Consider the following 18,796-nt stretch of genomic DNA (forward strand, 5'->3'; position numbering starts at 1 on the left):
TGAAATGGCTGCATCCTTTGTGGTGTATTTTTTTAATATCAAATACAACTTGTCCAAGAAAATACTTCTGAAATCACTTTTAATCTGGTGTTCCTGACCACTTAGCAATTTTCTGTCTCCACTTCACCCTCTCCCCCCACCCCTTCTCTCAAAATAAATTACAGCTTTCATAGATACTGCAATGAGGAAGTTTTAATGCTGTATACAAATGCCCTCATCCTGTAACATCTAATATGCAATGACATCTGAAGATTTGTGTGCTTATATGCTATCATCTAGATTGCCCACTAGAACACCCACTATGTTCTTGGGTGCACTGCAGTCTAGTTCCCCTCACATTAACCACTGAGGTCTAAGTGTGACAGACTCTATCTTTGCAAGTCTACAACTAAGGAAAAGAGGCTCTGCCAAGAGTGTTCAGTTCTGTTCCACAACCACCGGCATGTGCACTAGGTCAGTACTTGAACCCAAGCAGTCAGCATTAGAGTGGATAGAAAAATTAATTGAACAGATTTTCAGAAATTTTTTTTTCTAAATTTTGAATGATATTAGCTTTTCTGCAGTTTTTATTTCTTAGCTATTTAATGCATTCAGCAAATTTGTTGCATCGCTATAAACCTCTTCATAGTGCAACTGCACATTAATCTAGAAAATTTATATTGTCTCTAGAAAATGCATCTGGTTAACAAAATCCAATATAAATTAAGTACCATTCAGGCAGTTTGGCCAAAGGAAAACTTATTGTAAATGCTATACAGTTCAAATCTATTTTATGCAAATAGATGAAAATTTGGCATACTCATAGCAAATTGCTGCTTGCAGATCTGTCATTTAAATTATTTTTTTTTTTATTTTACATTTGTTAACCGGGATATTCCGACTGGACACAGGTCCATTTTCAGCAGAGGCCCGGGGAGAAAAGCTCCACATGTGGATAGTTACATAAGAGTTAAACAGTAGCAGTTTTATACTGTCACATATAGATACCAGTACATAATTATAGGATTATATGCATACTTGGAATACATACATACTTAAACTTAACATTGTAGTTTTCTTGTTCGAACTTAGACATTTTTAGTGGTACAAGGCTGAAAAAGGTAGCATGTCATTCAGTAGTACAATACATATGAGAATGAGACTATGTCTGAAACATTGACTATTTTACAGATAGCCAGGTAGTGAAGAGAGTGGTAAGCTGGTTAGTTAGGGATGGTACAGGGGCACAGCCAGTGACTTTTTAGGAATTTTTTGAGAGATGTTTTAAATTGGTTAATAGTCTAGTTTGCTGTAAGTTCGGCAGGGAGCCAATTCCAGATTGTTCCAACAGAGTTGCAAAACAGAGTCACCTGCTGAGTTTTTAGATTTAACAGTTTGTGCCAGTATTTTGTCAGAAGACCGGAGAGTTTTTAGGTTACTGTAAGGGGTAATTATATTTTTGAGTTTGGGTGTGCTTTCGGGCTGATGGAGGACTTTGTGGGCTATTATTAATTGATTATACTGGATTTGAGAGGGAAAGTCTAGCCAGCCTAGAGATCGTAGGTTAATACAGTGGTGGTTTCTATATGCTGAGCCTGTGGCAAATCTTGCTATGGTGTTGTAACAGCTATTGAGTTTATTGAGGTCAGATTTACTCAGGTTTGTATAGATTGGGGAGGCATAAAGAAGGGTTGAAAGTAAATGTGTTCGGGCAATCACTGTCCTAGCAGTTGGGGTTAGAAATGCCTTAATTCTATACAGAGATCCTAGCTTTTTATCTTTTAAACAGTTGTCACTGTATACGCAATAGAAACATTTTGGTATGTTGATTTTTCAGCAAATAGTTTTTATTAAACTTTTACATTTATGACAGAGAGTTTAAACATGCATTAAAAGCAGGAGAGATACCACCTTTCACCCTTTTATATATACATGCACATTCACACACACGTATGAAAACACTTACATATTCATGAGCACATGCATGACAGTGTGCACAGATGTGCTGATAGATATACAAGTGTACACACGCATATACACAAACACATGTATACACCACATTTATAGACACACACTCCCCCTAAACACACACACACACACACACACACACACACACACACACACACACACACACACACACACACACATTCCATTGTTAAACAGAAACACAAATAAGGGTGTTCCACAAAACTCTTGCATTACAAAGGATGATCCATTTACCTATTTTGTATAAACATGGATAATATAACTGGGCATTTTGCTGGCATTTTTACATTTTTCAATCATCTCCCCACAGTTTTTCTTGATCTAACAACACTGTCAGCACAGCCTGGCAACCCCATGTGCAGAAAGAAATATTAAAACTATTATATTCAATCTGCATAAACATTTCTAGATTATAAACTCAGAAAATATTAAGTATAACAACATCGTTCGCTGACAATTCTACCCTTACTAAAAAAAAATGTAAACCCAGAACCCAATAGCACCATCAAATTAGTCAGAAAATGGGAGTTGAGTGTCAGACAGAAGATCAAACACATTTTATAGTATTTCTTGACATTTTTCTGTTACTGTTTTGGTGCACTTTTTCCACTTCTGTCTGGCAATCATCAGCCCCCCCCCCCCCAGACAATCAGCCCCATTTTTTCCCTTCATCAAGATGAAAGTGAACCAGAAAGAGCCATCAGTGCTGGCTTGAAGTTTTGACTTACTCCTAGTCTGCACCTGCTGAAAAGCCAGGCAGGGGATGAAGTTTTGACTTACTCCTAGTCTGCACCTGCTGAAGAGCCAGGCAGGGGATGTGCAGATGGGTGATCATGGAGACCATTTATTCATGTCTCCAAGGGTCATTCCCACCAAACTGCCCTGACTTTCCCAGAAGTATACAACAGGAGTTTCACAGCATTCAGTAGGGAAACTGCATCATCTAGTGTGTCTTTGAGTGAGTACAGCCCACACCTACCCCCACAAGAGAGGCGAGAGGACCATACCTGGGTCCTCCACTATCAGGCCAGCTTGTTGAACCCCAGTTGCCTGGGCTGTATTCAGGGCTCCATCCCTTGGCTGTATGGATCCAGGCATACTTCTTTACATTTTGCAATAATAATGCATGTTCATATGCTAGAAATTTCGTTAATAAATTATTTCTCATTCAGGCTGAGGAAATAGAAACATTTGATTTGTCCAAATGAGGCACAAATTATTCTATTAAATAGAAACTTTAATTCAAAACTTCCCAAACCTATCAGTTTAGAAACTAGACTGGGGACTAGTCAAAACATAGTTTTCTTCAAGCCATCTATGCGAGCCACCACAACTCCCAAAGTTTATACAATTTGAGACTGCCCATCTTTCTAATATAAGAAAGTGAGTGTGTTTGTAACAGAATCTACCATGGGTGCATAAAGCGGTTTTGGACAACTGGACATTGAGTCTTGAGTTAAATGCTTCTCTTTCGCATAGTTATCCACAGGAAACAAAAGATTGCTTCCTGAAAATACTGAGCACTTTATAGTTATAGTGCTATATATAATTTTTATTCAGATGGCAAGTAAGGCTCAGAGTTGGCACCTAGAAAATAACTACATCAGAAATTAAGGGAACTTGCTTAACATTTGGGCAATAAGTATCTTTGTTACAGGTTATCCTGACAAGTGCACAACCCTCATTACCGATGCAGATTATGTACAGATGGAGTGAGAAATATTATGTCAAAAATCACTAACTCGTAAACACAATGGCATTATCTCACAAAGGTGGGGTTTGTTATATTCCTGTTATCTGAATAAATACAGGGCTTGTATAGTATCAGACTTCTGGTGTCAGTCCAAGGGGATCAAATATCTGTCAGCCTGGGAAGACATGGTTGACAGGCCATGCTGGTTTGCCAGAGATGGTTTGCACCTACCTCCTCTGGGCTTTTGGATGCCAGCAAAGACATTAGCCACCCATGTTGTGCCTTTTTTTAGGCAATGTTAAACAACCAACCTCCCGACATAACAAAATATTCTCTAGGTAAACTCAAAGTACTGCTCTTTAATGCTAAGAGTTTAAACAAGAAACTGCACTCCTTGGAAGCACTCCCCACTTAGGAAGATGCTGACATCTGTGCAGTCACTGAGATATGGTTCAAGGGCACTGAAAGAACCCAGGCCGTGCAGGGCTATGATGCTTTTCATACATTCATACCACAAACTGAGCATGAAAGAAACAAAGGAGGAGGTGTATCCATCTTCATTAATGATAAGTACACCTTAAAACAGGTCAAACAATATGACTGTCTTGAGCTACTCTATGTCCAATTAACTATAGGCAAAGCCCCCTACCACATCACAGCTAGGTATCGGTCCCCCACCATGAAACAGGAAAAGCATACTGCATACCTGGATTTAATGGAGCCCAACACCTTACTCATGGGTGATTTTAATTATCCTACCACCATTTGTCAATAATTTCCCCACAATTTTTATTGGGGATAGAGGTTCTTGGACTTTGTCAATGCAAATGCTGTGGAACAGATAGTCAGCATACCCACAAGAGGCTCAAATGTCCTAGATATTGTACTCACCAACATGGGAGAGCATTGCACCCCCCTTACAATTTCCTCCCCAGTAAGATCGGACCATAAATCAGTCTCTGTCAATGTAATTATAAGAACAGCTACCCATTCAAGCTCAAAAACAAATTTTTTTAAAGACAAATGAACTACTAAGTGATGGTACAAGAAGTTTCAAAGCCTCCTCGAGCACAGATAACATGGACTCCTATGCAGAGGCGTACATCAATGCCCTGTATAACCACTTAAGCAGTTGTATAGAATCAGTTGTACCTGATTGGATTAAAACCAGGTCTTGCAGAAAAAGCTGCCCTGGTGGAACCCTAATATAAACAGGCTACACAAGAGAAAGAAGCTAATGTTCAAGAACAAGAGGGAACTGGCTCAACAGAGGAGGAAATCCCTGTCTAGCTTTTCTTAAGTTTTATGATACAAAAAATAGCCTCCCTAGCTAAGGATAATCACAAGACATTCATTAACTACATCTGAAATCAAAAATGGAATACTCAGCTATGCACTGACCTGGTTGTGGATGGTACCACCCATACTAAACCAAAGTTAATAAGCAACTTGCTAGCTGACAGATTTGGAACAAACTTCACCCCCCTGTCCCCTCAAGTCATCCCCCAAAGTTGGCTGCCATGATTCCTCAGCCTATTATCTCAAGACAGCAGGTTGTCTTAGTGATCTCCACGGCTGAAAACATGGCATCTGTGTAACCAGAAAACATCCCAGGTTGCCTTTTAAGCAACTTAAAACATGACCTAGCAGACCAACTTGGCTCCCTTTTTAAACACAGCCTGCGAACTGGCTATGTTCCAGTGGAATGGAGGACAGCAACAGTAATCCCTCTGCACAAAGGGGGACCATCAACTGACCCTGGGAATTATAGACCCATAAGCTTGACTAGCCTCCTCTGCAAGGCCATGGAAAGAATCATTATGGACCTTATTAACAAGGACATAGGGAATCTCCAATCTCTGGACCCAACCCAGTTATGATTTGTTAAAGGTAGAGCATGCCTGTTAAACATGGTTAACTTCTTCAAGAAAGCCACCAATGCCCTGGACGAGGGCAAGAAAGTACATTCTGTCTTGAGCCAGCCAAGGCATTTGACACAGTCCTCCACTCAGGTATTATAGGGAAGCTCTCCCAATTGGGAATTAACCCCTACATTACCAGATGGGTAGCCAAATGCCTCACCAATAGGACACCTACTGTCAAAGTGGGTGACTTTACCTCTAGCAAAAGACCAGTCACCAGTGGCCACATACCACAGGTTCTGTGCTGGGCCCCTTGTTGTTTGCAATTTATTTCTCAGAAGTCCAGGATAATGTGGATGGCCAGTGGATGACCAAGTTAACTACAATTGCAAATTGGGAGCAATCATTGAGTTCCCCAATGATGTTACTATATTGCAGACAGGGTTAATGCAGATAAATGATTGGTGCCAAAGCCACAGATTAAAACTAAATACAAAAAAATGCATTATTTCCATTGGGAAAACTGATAGCCCCGCTAATTAGACTATAGACAGCATTCCACTAAAGTGTAGACCCAGTAGTACATGATCTGGGTACTCAAGTTGATAATCTGAACTTAGGCCACCACATATTCACAGTAGTAAGGAAATCCTTCCATGCAGAACATCCTCAAAGTAAAGGCATCTTATCTAGAGCTAAGGATGTTATAATTCCATTATACTTGTCCCTCATCAGACCAATAATTGAATACAATGCTCCCTTTTACATGTACCTCACAGGTCACCTGCAACAGTTGGAGAGACCACAGAGGTTTGTTACCAAGCAATTACAGGGGTATACAAAACAAGTCTTACACAGAATGACTGAAAGCCCTGTCACTGTACTCTGTCTCCTACAGGCTGCTAATGGGTGACCTAGGACTGGCTTATAGGGCAGTCTTTGACCAGGCCCTGATTGAAATGATACACATTCGTAAATAAAACTGCACAAGGGTCACCATCTCCAGGCATCTTAACCTAGACTCTTGACATGAACCGGTCATGATGGAGATGTATATACATCTCCCAGAGACTGCCACTTCTCTGGAACAAGCTTCCAATTCACCTAAAACAGAGCCCCTCCCTGACCCTCTTAACACTCAATCTAGATCAATGGATGGGTGACTGCAAATTCTCTCCTGGGGTGGTACCCATGTCGCTCCCACACAGAGGAAGTCTGTATTAACTACCATAGAGCCTTACTTCTGTGAACTTCACTCACCTAACCACCAACAACTGGGGCAGATCGGGATTAATCTTGCTAGGCTTGTAAGGGCTCTAGGGCTATTAACTTAGTAACCGCCTACAAATGTGTGAAACTGTTGCTTTTACAAAGCTGTATTAACTACCATAGAGCCTTACGTCTGTGAACTTCACTCACCTAACCACCAACAACTGGGGCAGATCGGGATTAATCTGGCTAGGCTTGTAAGGGCTCTAGGGCTATTAACTTAGTAACCGCCTACAAATCTGTGAAGCTGTTGCTTTTACAAAGCTGTACTAACTAGCATAGACCCTTACTTCTGTGAACTTCACTCGCGTAACCAACAACAACTGGGGCAGATCGGGATTAATCTGGCGAGGCTTGTAAGGGCTCTAGGGCTATTAACTTAGTAACTGCCTACAAATCTGTGAAGCCGTTGCTTTTACAAAGCTGTATTTCAGTGTTCTACTTCAAAGACATTTTGAAATTTGTCTTTGCAGCACCTTTTAATACAGACTTCTATAAAAGATGTATGCAAAAATATAAAGATGTCTGATATTGTTTTTAAAGTTTACAAACAGACTGTATGCAATTTATATTTAATGCACTTCACTGTTAATATGACCAGGATGACTGCAGTAGCTGCCTAAAAATGAAGCTAATATTTCATTATTTAATGTAACAGTTAATATATCCTTAAATATGTTAAGACTGTACCTGAGGGTGTGATGATAGTAAACACAGTAGGTGTATGGGATGATAGTGATGTGGTGGTTGTAGTTGTTGATAAAGATGCTGGTTGTGTAATTATTGCTAGAAAAGGAAAAAGAGCAACATCAGTAAATTAACAGTGTCATTGCAGTCAGAGATGTGGTTATACGCACAGCATCAAATTTATAGCTACTTCATTTAGAAACTCTTACTAAAGTGTGTTCATGTGGAGCTTAACATCACAATATGCTGTAAATGTTGACTCTATTTGCAAAACTTTTGACATTCTTGAAGGCTGATTGCAAGTGAATTTATATTCTCTAAACAAACACACTACATACTGTTTTCATGCATTATTCCTGGGTACTCAATCCAGTTCAGGATGAGATCAGTATTGCAGACAACTCAGTACTTAATAGGTACAAATCAGAAACACAAAATGCACAAACACACACACACACACACACACACACACACACACACACACACACACACACACACACACACACACACACATACTGCATGAAATGATCACCTGTTGGAAATCTGGAGAATTTCCAATTGATGGTACATTTTTAGGATGTGGGAGGAAACAAGCCCATCAGCAGAAACCCACACGGACACATGGAGGACATACAGACTCTATACAGCAGACATCTCATCTGAGAACCAAGAATCAAAGCTAACTGCTGCAATGCTGAGACATCAGTGCCCATTTAAATTAAACTTCCGGTCAATAAATACTTTTTCCATGTACAGAAGTCCTAATCTGAGAATAATTCCAAGAAACGTGTAACTTTGTAAGAAAGCAGCATAGGATACTGGCAAAGAATAAATGCACTTTGGAAATTAAATAAATCAGAGGGGTTTGAAGAGAGGATAAAACTGGTTTACAACAGTGGAAGAATAGTAAAGTGTGTGATTAGCAATGTTGGTTGTGCAACAGCTAGTACACCCATTCCATGTGACTGTATTGCTGACACTGTAGTGCAGCATAAAGGGAGTGTTGCACTACTGAGTGTGTCATCCTTTAGATTAATATGAAGCCCCATCTACTTGAATTGGTGGTAACTCAGGTGGATGTAAAAGATCCCACGGCATCTACTGAAAAGAGTATGGGAAGTCCCTTGGGGTCTGGCCAAATTTCCCCTAGTAGCATAAATATCACCTTGCATCTCCTCCATTGGATCATTGGGGCTAACCTGGGCAAACAAAGGATAAGTAAATGTATTTATTTGCATTTGTATATAGTGGCGGTCCTGATTAAAAAAAAAAAAAAAAAAAATTCACCCAAGGTCCAAGAAGAAAATCTCCTTAAACAAGAAAATCAAGACAATTCAAAAATACAAAATGCAAGTACAGAAATTCAGAATTACAAAATCCAAGAATGAAAAATACAGCAAAATATTTTTGCACAATTTACAAAGAATATAAAATGTAACCATTTGAAATATCAAGACGCAGCAGAGCAAGTCCCAACACGTGGCGAATGAATGGCCGAAAGATCAGACTTGCATATATTAAGCCCCAGATGCCATTTCTTGGAATATTCCCTTATGGTGATCTCAGAATTGGTATATATAAATTCAGGGGGTGTTGGGGACTTGCCCCTTCCATGTGGGGTGATGCAGGGTGGCTTGCCTCCCTTCCAAAAAGTTTTAATGAGAAGAGTGCTATTCGAGCTTTGCTCTTCCTTGGGTTTTGGTCTCTCTTTTTTCATCTTTTTGACATTTGGCATTTTAAGTGCCAACATTTCAATAGGAAGCCCATGCAATATCACTGTACATTTTAACAAATGGATTTTATAAAGTGAAGCAGAAAGATAAGGTAATGCGAACTTAAGCTTTTAAGAACTAAGAATGTAAAACTTAAAAATAGCTTTTAGTATTGTATATCCAAATACTCTAAAGGTATAGTGGATAAGGAAATGAAATGCAAGTCAAACAAATAACTTCCCAAATATAACATAGCAGGGGGGCTGAGATATATTGTCACCCTTGACTCCTGTGAGCAAGGATGATGAGGACTGAGAAGGAACAATTTAAGGCTGTGCAGCAGACTGCAAGAAAACAGGGGAGGATATCAACAGAGAACAATTCTAGTATGGAAATTGGATAAATCAGAGATATTTAAAGAGGAAAAGGAATAAAATCTATTGAGTTGGGCTACAGTTTTAGCAGCCCCAGAGTGAAAGAATAGTAGTGAGCTGAATGATTTGGAGTGGAGGTCTGCAAATGTACAACACATTAGCATTAAAGAGGAGTGGGCTGTGTGAAAATTTGATTATGGACAATCACGCAGCACAAGAAGATTTTACTGGTGAGACCTGAAGTATCTGCAGAAACTGGCAGAGATTCTCTGTCTTAATAGCTTTACATCATTGCATATTTGGCATGGTGAGTGGGTCATAACTAGGGCAGAACAAAAATCCATGCAGCAGCAAATACAATGCTGTGTTAGGATGCCTCATTCTCTTCTCTGACTGTGAGGTACATATTGGATCGGGTCCACAAGAATCAGGTGACATCTGAGATGAAGTGGCACCAACAACAGTGGTGGCAATTTACTTGTGGGGTAACATATAAAGCTATGTTAAACCCAGAGCTGTTGGACATGCTACACCTGAAAAAAATCCCAATCCCTCCGAGCTACATGCTCTAGGGATCTAAACCTTGTCACCACAATAAAACAGGACATGCTGGAGGAATAGATTCCTGTCCCAGAGACTTCCTATACTCTGGAACAAGCTACCCATCTATGTCAAGCAAAGTTCTTCATTAGCACTCTTCAAGAAAAAGCTTGATGAGTGGATGGGAAATAGGAAATACACCCTGGGGATCACTTCTGTGGCTCTGCTTGACAGGGGCACAGGAAATTAACTTTCTTGGGTGGTGTAAGCCATGGAACCTTGCTGGCTAGGCTTACTTAGGCCCTTTGAACATATGAAAAAAAATGAAAATCAAGCTAGTGTGATTGTTCTACTGGAAAATAAGATACACAGCCTACTGCAATGAAAAATGACATCTATGCTGTCAGTCACCTAGACTCTGCAGTAATGACTTGACAGTAGTAGAAGAAATTACTTCCTTGGTAAGTGGCCACCAGTATGTGCCTATGCAGTGGTAGGTTTATAGTTATCCAGAGACTGAACTGAGACAGACATGAAGTGTGACAACTACTGGCATGAATGAGAATTTACATTAGGTTCTGCTTTGCTCACACCCCCAAAGAGGGGGCAGGTTACAAATGTTACCAAGCTATACCCAGTCATAGATGGATATGACATCCAAAAAAAAAAAAACTCAGTATAAGTGTACTAGACAATCTGTTTTATGAGATATATATATATATATATATATATATATATATATATATATATATATATATATATATATATATAAAATATGCACTGTGTTCGATAACCTCTACAGTGATCAGCTAGGAAAATTAAGAAACAAAACATTACTGCTGTTTTCATAACTGATGCAAGATTGCCAGATGATTATCATTTGAAATAAATAGAATTTTTATTGTGATCAGAAAGAATGACCATCTGAAGGCCTATCATCACTATTATTATATAACTCATGCTTGCTCACCTTGTTGCAGAGCTTTTCAGTTGCACTCGAATGTTATATGACCTGTTGTTTTATAACAGCACTCATGAATTCCACATGACCTGTGGATTTATAGCAGCAGTAGCCTTCATGCCAGTTTTTGTGGATATGTGCTAAAACTCAGTGTCATGTGGATGCCAATGGGAGAGAACATTTTTTTCAAGCTATGATGAACACCTTAAAGAGGATCATAGGTAGGTACTAGGTTATCTGCCCAAGGGCATTTATAAGCCTAGCCAGAATGTTTTGGCTTTCACCTCCCTTTTAAATTAGTTTCCTGGGCCTCTGTCTAGAAGGGCCACTGAAGTGATTCCAGGGGTAAATTTATGATTTCCCATCCACTCATCAAGATTCCTCTTGAAGAGAGTCCGCGAGGGGCTCTGCCTAATGTAGACTGGGATTTTATTCCAGAGCGAAAGAAGTCTCTGGGAGAGGAATCTATCCCTCCAGCATGTCCTGTTTATTGTTGTGCTGAGGTTTAATTCACTAGAGCGTGTGGCTCCAAGAGATTTGGTTTTCTTGAGGTGGAGCGTGTCCATTAATTCTGGGTTGGACATGGCCTTCTACGTCAGGCAGAGATCACCTCTGAGCAGGAAGTAAGCAACCGAGTATAGCTGTCGTTTCTTTAGTCGAGCTGCATAGGGCATCTCTTTGAGGCCCATGATCCTCTTGGTGAGGTACTTCTGTGGTCTTTCCAGCTGTTGAGTAAGGTACATACCAAATGGGGCATTGTACTCTATTATGGGCCTAATGAATGATGAATAGAGGGGCACAATGACATCTCTTAATCTAGAGGTGAACCCCTTCATGATTAGGTGGGCTACATAGAATTTCTAACCACTTTGGCAATGTGGTTATCAAAGGAGAGGTTGATATCTATCTGGGTCCCCAGGTCCCTAATTACATTTTCCGTACCTAGTGGATTACCACCTATGTGGTAATTCGTGGGCACTTTGTTTTTTCCAAAGGGGATGACTATGCATTTTTTGGCATTCAGCTTGAGGCCATGGCTCTGACACCAGGTATCTGTCTCTGTAAGACCCTTCTGGAGGATGTCTGTGTCAGCCTGAGAGTTGATTATGGCCCCCAGTTTGCAGTCATCTGTGAACTTGGTCAGCCATAGACCTCCTGTGCTAGCCTGTACCTCAGAGAAGTATAAACCGAATAGGAGGAGTCCCAGGACTGAGCCCTGTGGGATGCCACTTGTAACTGGTTTAGAGTCGGACATGGCACCCGCAACTCTGACCATGTGTGTTCTATCCATGAGCCAGTTGGCCTCCCATCTCATGACATAGGGGTTAATTGTCAAGCTGGTGAGCTTGTTTATGACGCCAGAGTGGGGAATGGTGTCGAAGGCCTTAGCGCGATCCAGGTAGGCTGTGTGGACTACCTTCCCTTCATCTATGGCCTTGGTAACTGTTTCAAAGAAGTCAGCTAGGTTTAGGAGGCAGGATCTGCCTTTAACAAAGCTGAATTGGGTAGGGTCCAGTGTCTGGAGGTTCCCAATGTCTTTGTTTATGAGTTCCATGATGATTCGCTCCATAGATTTGCAGACCAGGCTAGTCAGGCATATAGGGCGATAGTTCCCAGGTTCTGTTGTGGCACCACCTTTGTGGAGCGGGATGACTGCTGCTGTATGCCATTCTTTGGGTACATATCCTGTGGTAAGGCTGAGACTGAATAATGAATTTAGGTGAGGGTTTAGTTCCTTTTGGAGCTCGTGTAAGGCTCAGCCTGGGACACCATCCGGTCCCATTGATGCTGTGTTCTTAGCTTTGGAGAGGGATGTTTTTACTTGCATGTCCGTGATGTCTGGGGCTCTGCATTCTTCTGGTATGGACACGGGCCCTTTTGGGGGTGAGGGGGGGTGAAGTTTGCACTGAACTTTTCAGCCAGGATGTTGGCAGTGTCAATTGGTTCAGTGTATTTTTTGCCATTTTGCACTAGCTCAGAGCATATCTGAGAGTTGCCACCTAAGTTTTTGACCTAGCTAAAGAAGGCTTTGTGGATATCTTTAGAGTCTTTGGCAATTTTTCTTTCGAAACTGGCCTTGGATGATTTTATGAGGGATCGTAGTTTCTTGCTAATATTGATCAATGATGCCTTTCCTTTATGGGATTTTGCTCTATCATGTTCTGTTGTTTAACTTATTTATGGTCAGGGACCACCAGACTGGTTTCCTCTTTTTGGAGGAGTGAGTCTTGGTTTTACTTGGGATGGCTCGATCCCTGCATCCCTGTAGATGCTCATAGAATGCACTTGTAAAGGATTCTGCGGTTTGGGTAGCATTATCTTTTAGCAAGGGGGCTTTGAAACTTTCCACCTCGGTCTTGAGAAGTGTGAAGCTTGCTTTTGAAAATTTTTTCATAGTGGTTTCCTTGACTGGGGGTGGGGTCGGGATGTGGATGTCCAGTGTGATTAGTTTGTGATCTGATCTCACCAGCGAGGGGTTTACCTCCAGTGTGGAACACTGATCCCACATGTTGGTGATGATCAGGTCCAGTATGTTGTCCCCTCTAGTGGGTGCGGTGACAAGCTGTTCCAGGATGTTAGAGTGTATAAACTCTAGGAAGCGTTGGGCAAAGGAGTTTGTACTAGAGTAATTCTCCCAGTCAATGTTCGGGTAGTTGAAATCTCCCAATATCATGGTGTTTGGTAGGACCTTTATATTTTCCAGTGTTCTCAGGAATGCTGAGTGGGGGTCCTGAGACAAGGTAGGTGGTCTGTAGAAGGCTACAATCTGAAATGCAGCCTTGCCCACTGTTAGTTGCACATGGATGGTCTCCGAGGCCTTGTGCTGTGCTACTAACCTGGAGGTGTGGGTATCCTTTATGAAAATGGGTACGCCTCCTCTTTTTGGATTTCGGCCCGGGTTCTGGGGCCAAAAGTTATGATATGAGTTGTAGCCTGGTAGTGCTGGAGTGCTCTCTGGAGCTTTGAACCAGGTTTCTGTTACTGCAAAGATATCTATTTGCTCCATGCTAAGGAGTGCCTCGAGTGCGTGCATTTTGAGGTTTAGACTTCTGGCATTGAGGAGCATTACCCTCAGTTTTTGGTTTCTTGTGTTTTTTATGGAGGCGGGCTTGTCCTTTGAGCCTTGCCTAAAAAAGGCACTATGGGGGTGGCAAGAGCCTTGGCCAGTATTCGAAAGCCTAAGGGTGACAGGTGCAAGCCATCTCTGATGAAGCAGCGTGGCTTGTCGAGCATGTCGTCCCAGGCTGACAGACACTAGATCCCCTTTGAATGACACCAATAGCTTAGCCAATTGTTAAAACTGATCATTTTTTCCTTGTACTGTGGCATCATTCTTGGTGAGGGCAAGATGCTACTCAGGGTCAGGGTCATACCGGCCTGGGCTACATGATCAGAGAGCTCCTTTATGTCTTTTCATGTAGTCCAGGGAGGTATGTCTCAGGTAATTCACACCAGCATGTACAATGACAGAGTCATATCTGTGCTTGTTTTGGAGTGACCTGAGTGCTTGTGTTATGGGATGAATCCTGGCACCCGACAGGCAGCTCACTGTAACCTTCTCCTTGTTCTGTCTAGTGAGTGGGAAATCAGTGTGCCTGACTATGGAGTCACCTATTACTAGTGTATTGTGTGTGCTGATTTGTCTTATGGGCTGTGGTTGCTTGGCACCCTGGCTTTGTGAAGTATGTGAAAAGAGGTTTGTGTTTGAGGGTGGAGGTTGCTTGGATGTCTGCTTTGGAGGTCTCTGGTGCTTAGGCAGATTTTTATTTAGAGCCTCCAAGTATGTTTTTGAGTATTTATGTGTGTTGTTTGCTGGTGCATGTATGACTGTTTTATGTGAGACTGGAAATGTGGTGCAAATGTTTCCCTTCTCCTCCTGGCTGGCTGTTCCAGCCTTGGGTTGAGAGAGCTTGGCCTCCAGTTTGGCTGTATAGTTGCATCTCTCACATACATTTGTGTTTGTTGGAAGGAGGAGAGGGTTATCTGTGTACATGAGGCAATTGTAACATTGCCTCAAGATTCCCAGATTCACCAGCTGGACTGGAGAGTATACCTGAAACTGCCCTTTGGACATGCCTGTATGGATAACTGAACTGTTTACTGATTTCCCGGTAGGGACGATATAGGGATCCTTGAACTTTTGTATGGTAAAGAGGGAGATGCTGTGTTAGCATTTATTAGTGCTTACTGAGAGCTTGGAGTAAATGTTGGGCTGTAACAGGGAAGTCTGAGTGCTAAGTTTTAGAGTTTGACTAGTTCTAAGTGAAAAATTGAAGAGCAGACTTCGTGGAGCCTGGAATAGTTTAACCCTAGCTAACTGGTGCTGCGAGGTGTGCAAAAGCGTGCTAATGTGGGTTTTAAGGCAGGGAGATGAAAGAGCTAGGAATTAGCCCAAAACGGCCAATAAACTACAAGTTGCTGGGCTGTGACCACTCCTCCAGGGACAGATAGGCTTCTCAAAGCTCCCCACTCTCACTGGTGAACAGAGAAACTTCCTCCTATCCAAGTAAGGATATGGGCAACACAGGAACCTATACCACAGTCCTGAATTCAGCAGAGCCTGAAAACTGGACTAGACTAGCTTAGAAAAGGTGGGAAACAAGAATATTTTTTTTCTTTTTTTTGACAGGGATACAATAAGTTTCAACAAAAAAACACTTAAAGTGCGCTAGCCTGATAGAAGCATTTAATTTTTTTTATTTTATTTTTTAAATCCAAAATCCAAACCAGTCCCCTGGCTAACAAAAGAGACTAGACAAAAAATTCTACTTGGAAACAAAGCTTGGGCTAATTGGAGAACTAACAGAACCTCCCCTGAACAACAAACCTTTAGACAGCTAAGAAACATAATTAAAAAGGCTATACTCTCTGACAAAAAGAACTACTATTGTAAGCTACAACAAACACACCAAAAGAATCCTCAGAAATTTTGGACTAACATCAATAGGCTCCTCAACCCTGATCACTCATAGGTTCATAGGTTCATACTAGGCTATCTGCCCAAGGGCATTTATAAGCCTAGCCCAGAGTTTTGTGGCTTTCGCCACCCCTTTAGTTTGAAGGAAACTATGCCCATTATTTTGCTGTGCCTCTGTCAAGCAGTGACACTGAGGTAATCCCTGGGGTATATCTGCGATCTCCCATCCATTGGTCAAGATTTCTCTTGAACAAGGCCAGCGAGGTGCTCTGCCTCACATGTACCGGGATTTTGTTCCACAGCATAGGGAGTCTCTGGGTGATGAATCTGTCCCTCCAGCACGTCCTATTAATAACCGTGTCAAGGTTTAAGTCTCCCGCCCTTGTAGTTCTGAGGGATCTAGATTTTTTGAGGTGAAGCATGTTCATCAAATCTGGGTTTGACATGGCCTTGTATGTCAGGCACAGGTCACCTCTGAGCAAGCGGTAAGTGACTGAATAGAGCTGGAGTTCTTTCAGTCGGGAAGCATAAGACATATTTTTGAGACCCTTTATCCTTTTGGTGAGGAACTTTTGGGGCCTTTCCAGCTGCTGCAGGTGTCGGGTCAGATACATTCCGAATGGGGCATTGTACTCCATCATTGGTCTGATGAGTGATGAGTACAGGGGGACGATGACCTCCCTTAATCTAGATGTGAATCCCTTCATGATCAGGTGGGCAATGTAGAAGGTCTTCCTAACTACTTTAGCAACGTGAGTGTCAAACAAAAGGTTACTGTCAACCTGGGTCCCCAGATCCCTGATAACCTCTTCTGTGCTCAGTGGATTGCCACCTATATGGTAGCTAGGGGTAACCTTGTTTTTTCCAAAGGGTATGACTATGCATTTCTTGGCGTTTAACTTTAGGCCATGGCTCTGGCACCAGTTATCCGTTTCTGTGAGACCCTTCTGAAGGATATCTGTGTCAGATGTGTTCTCTACTATGGCGCCTAGTTTGCAGTCATCTGCTAACTTTGTCAGCCATAACCCTCCTGTGTTTGCTTGTACTTCAGAAAAGTAGATGCCGAACAAGAGTGGGCCCAGGACTGAGCCCTGTGGGACACCACTTGTGACAGGCTTTGAGTCTGACATGGTGCCAGCAACTCTGACCCTGTGGGTTCTGCCACTTAGCCAGTTTGCAACCCATCTTGTGATGTATGGGTTTACATTTAAGCTGATGAGTTTTTCAATGATACCTGAGTGGGGTATTGTGTCGAAAGCCTTTGCCAGGTCGAGGTAGGCTGTATGGACTGCCTTTCCCTCATCAATGGCCTTGGTGACTGTTTGAAAAAGTCAACCAAGTTTAAAAGGCATGATCTGCCTTTGACAAAGCCAAACTGGGTTGGATCCAAAGTCTGCAAGTTCCCTATGTCTTTATTTATGAGTTCCATTATTATCCTCTCCATAGCTTTGCAGATCAGGCTTGTCAAGCTGATGGGACGGTAATTTCCAGGGTCGGTGGAGGCACCGCCTTTGTGAAGTGGGACCACAGTTGCCGTGCGCCACTCCTTGGGTACGTATCCTGAGGTGAGGCTAAGATTAAACAGCTGTCCTAACTGCGGGTTTAATTCCTCATTGAGTTCATGGAGCACACAGCCGGGGACACCATCCGGTCCCATGGATGCTGTGTTTTTCACCTTGGAGAGAGCAGTTCTCACCTGGGCGTTAGAGATGTTCGGTGGGCTACATTCCTCTGGTATAGATATCTCTCCTTTTGGGGGGGGGGGGGGGTTTGCACTGAACCTGTCAGCCAGTATGTTGGCAATGTCTGTAGGTTCAGTAATTTTCACATCATTTTGAACTAATTCTGAGCATATCTGGGAGTTTCCTCCCAGGTTTCTAACATAGCTAAAGAAGGCCTTATGATTGTCTTTTGAGTCCTTAGCGATTTTTCTCTCAAAATTTGCCTTGGATGATTTTATGAGAGCTCTTAGTTTTTTACTTATAATGATCAAAGGTGTCTTACCTTTTAAGGATTTTGCTCTATCTTGTAGTAGCTTCCTCCTTTTGTTGTAGAGCTTGTTTATGGCTGGGGTCCACCAGACTGGACGCTTGCCTTTGGTACAAAGAGTCTTTGTTTTGTTTGGGATTGCCTGATCCATGCAGTCCTGTAGGTGCTGGTAGAAGGCATTTGTAAGTGATTCAGTGGCTTGAGTAATGTTTTCCGCCGGCGCGGGGGCCTCAAAGGAGACCACACTAGTCTTTAGAAGTGTGAAGTTGGCTTTTGAGAAGTTCTTCACTGTGGTCTTTTTTATCTCAGGTAGGGGCGGGATGAGGACCTCCAGTGAGATTAGTTTATGATCTGATCTCACCAGTAAGGGGTATACTTCCGGTGTTGAACATTGTGATCCCATGTTCGTGATGATGAGATCAAGTATGTTTTCACCTCTTGTGGGGATGGTGACTAGTTGTTCCATGGCATTTGAGTTTATGAACTCCAGGAATCTTTGGGCTAGAGTGTTTGGGCTTGAGTAGTGATCCCAGTCTATATTAGGGTAGTTGAAGTCACCTAGTATGATGGTGTTTGGAGATGCATTTATCCCCTCCAGTGTTTTCAGGAAAGCTATGTGAGGTTTCTGAGTTTGAGAGGGTGGCCTGTAACATGCTACAAATTGTAGAGCAGTCTTGCCTATGGTTAATTGCACCTGGATGGTCTCCGATGCATCGTGCGTTGCCACCAACCTTGAGGTATGGGTGTCCTTGATGAATATGGACACCCCCCCCCTTTCTTGGTGTTGTCCGGATTTTGGGGCCGGAATGCATGATATGAGGTAAAA

General features: G+C 42.1%; 1 protein-coding gene across 1 annotated transcript in view; it reads right to left on the reverse strand.

Moving 5' to 3' along the window:
* The window catches only part of LOC122789871 (adhesion G-protein coupled receptor G4-like), a 464,784-nt gene that overhangs the window by 215,644 nt on the left and 230,344 nt on the right, over positions 1-18,796 (reverse strand). Inside the window, exon 5 of the mRNA XM_044057305.1 lies at positions 7,480-7,575. Within this exon, the coding sequence (XP_043913240.1) occupies positions 7,480-7,575 (96 nt within the window). The remainder of the gene's footprint in view (positions 1-7,479; positions 7,576-18,796) is intronic.

This window comes from Protopterus annectens, chromosome 15.part0 (assembly GCF_019279795.1).
Source record: "Protopterus annectens isolate FY-2018-M chromosome 15.part0, PAN1.0, whole genome shotgun sequence".
Classification (NCBI taxonomy): Eukaryota; Metazoa; Chordata; order Ceratodontiformes; family Protopteridae; genus Protopterus; species Protopterus annectens.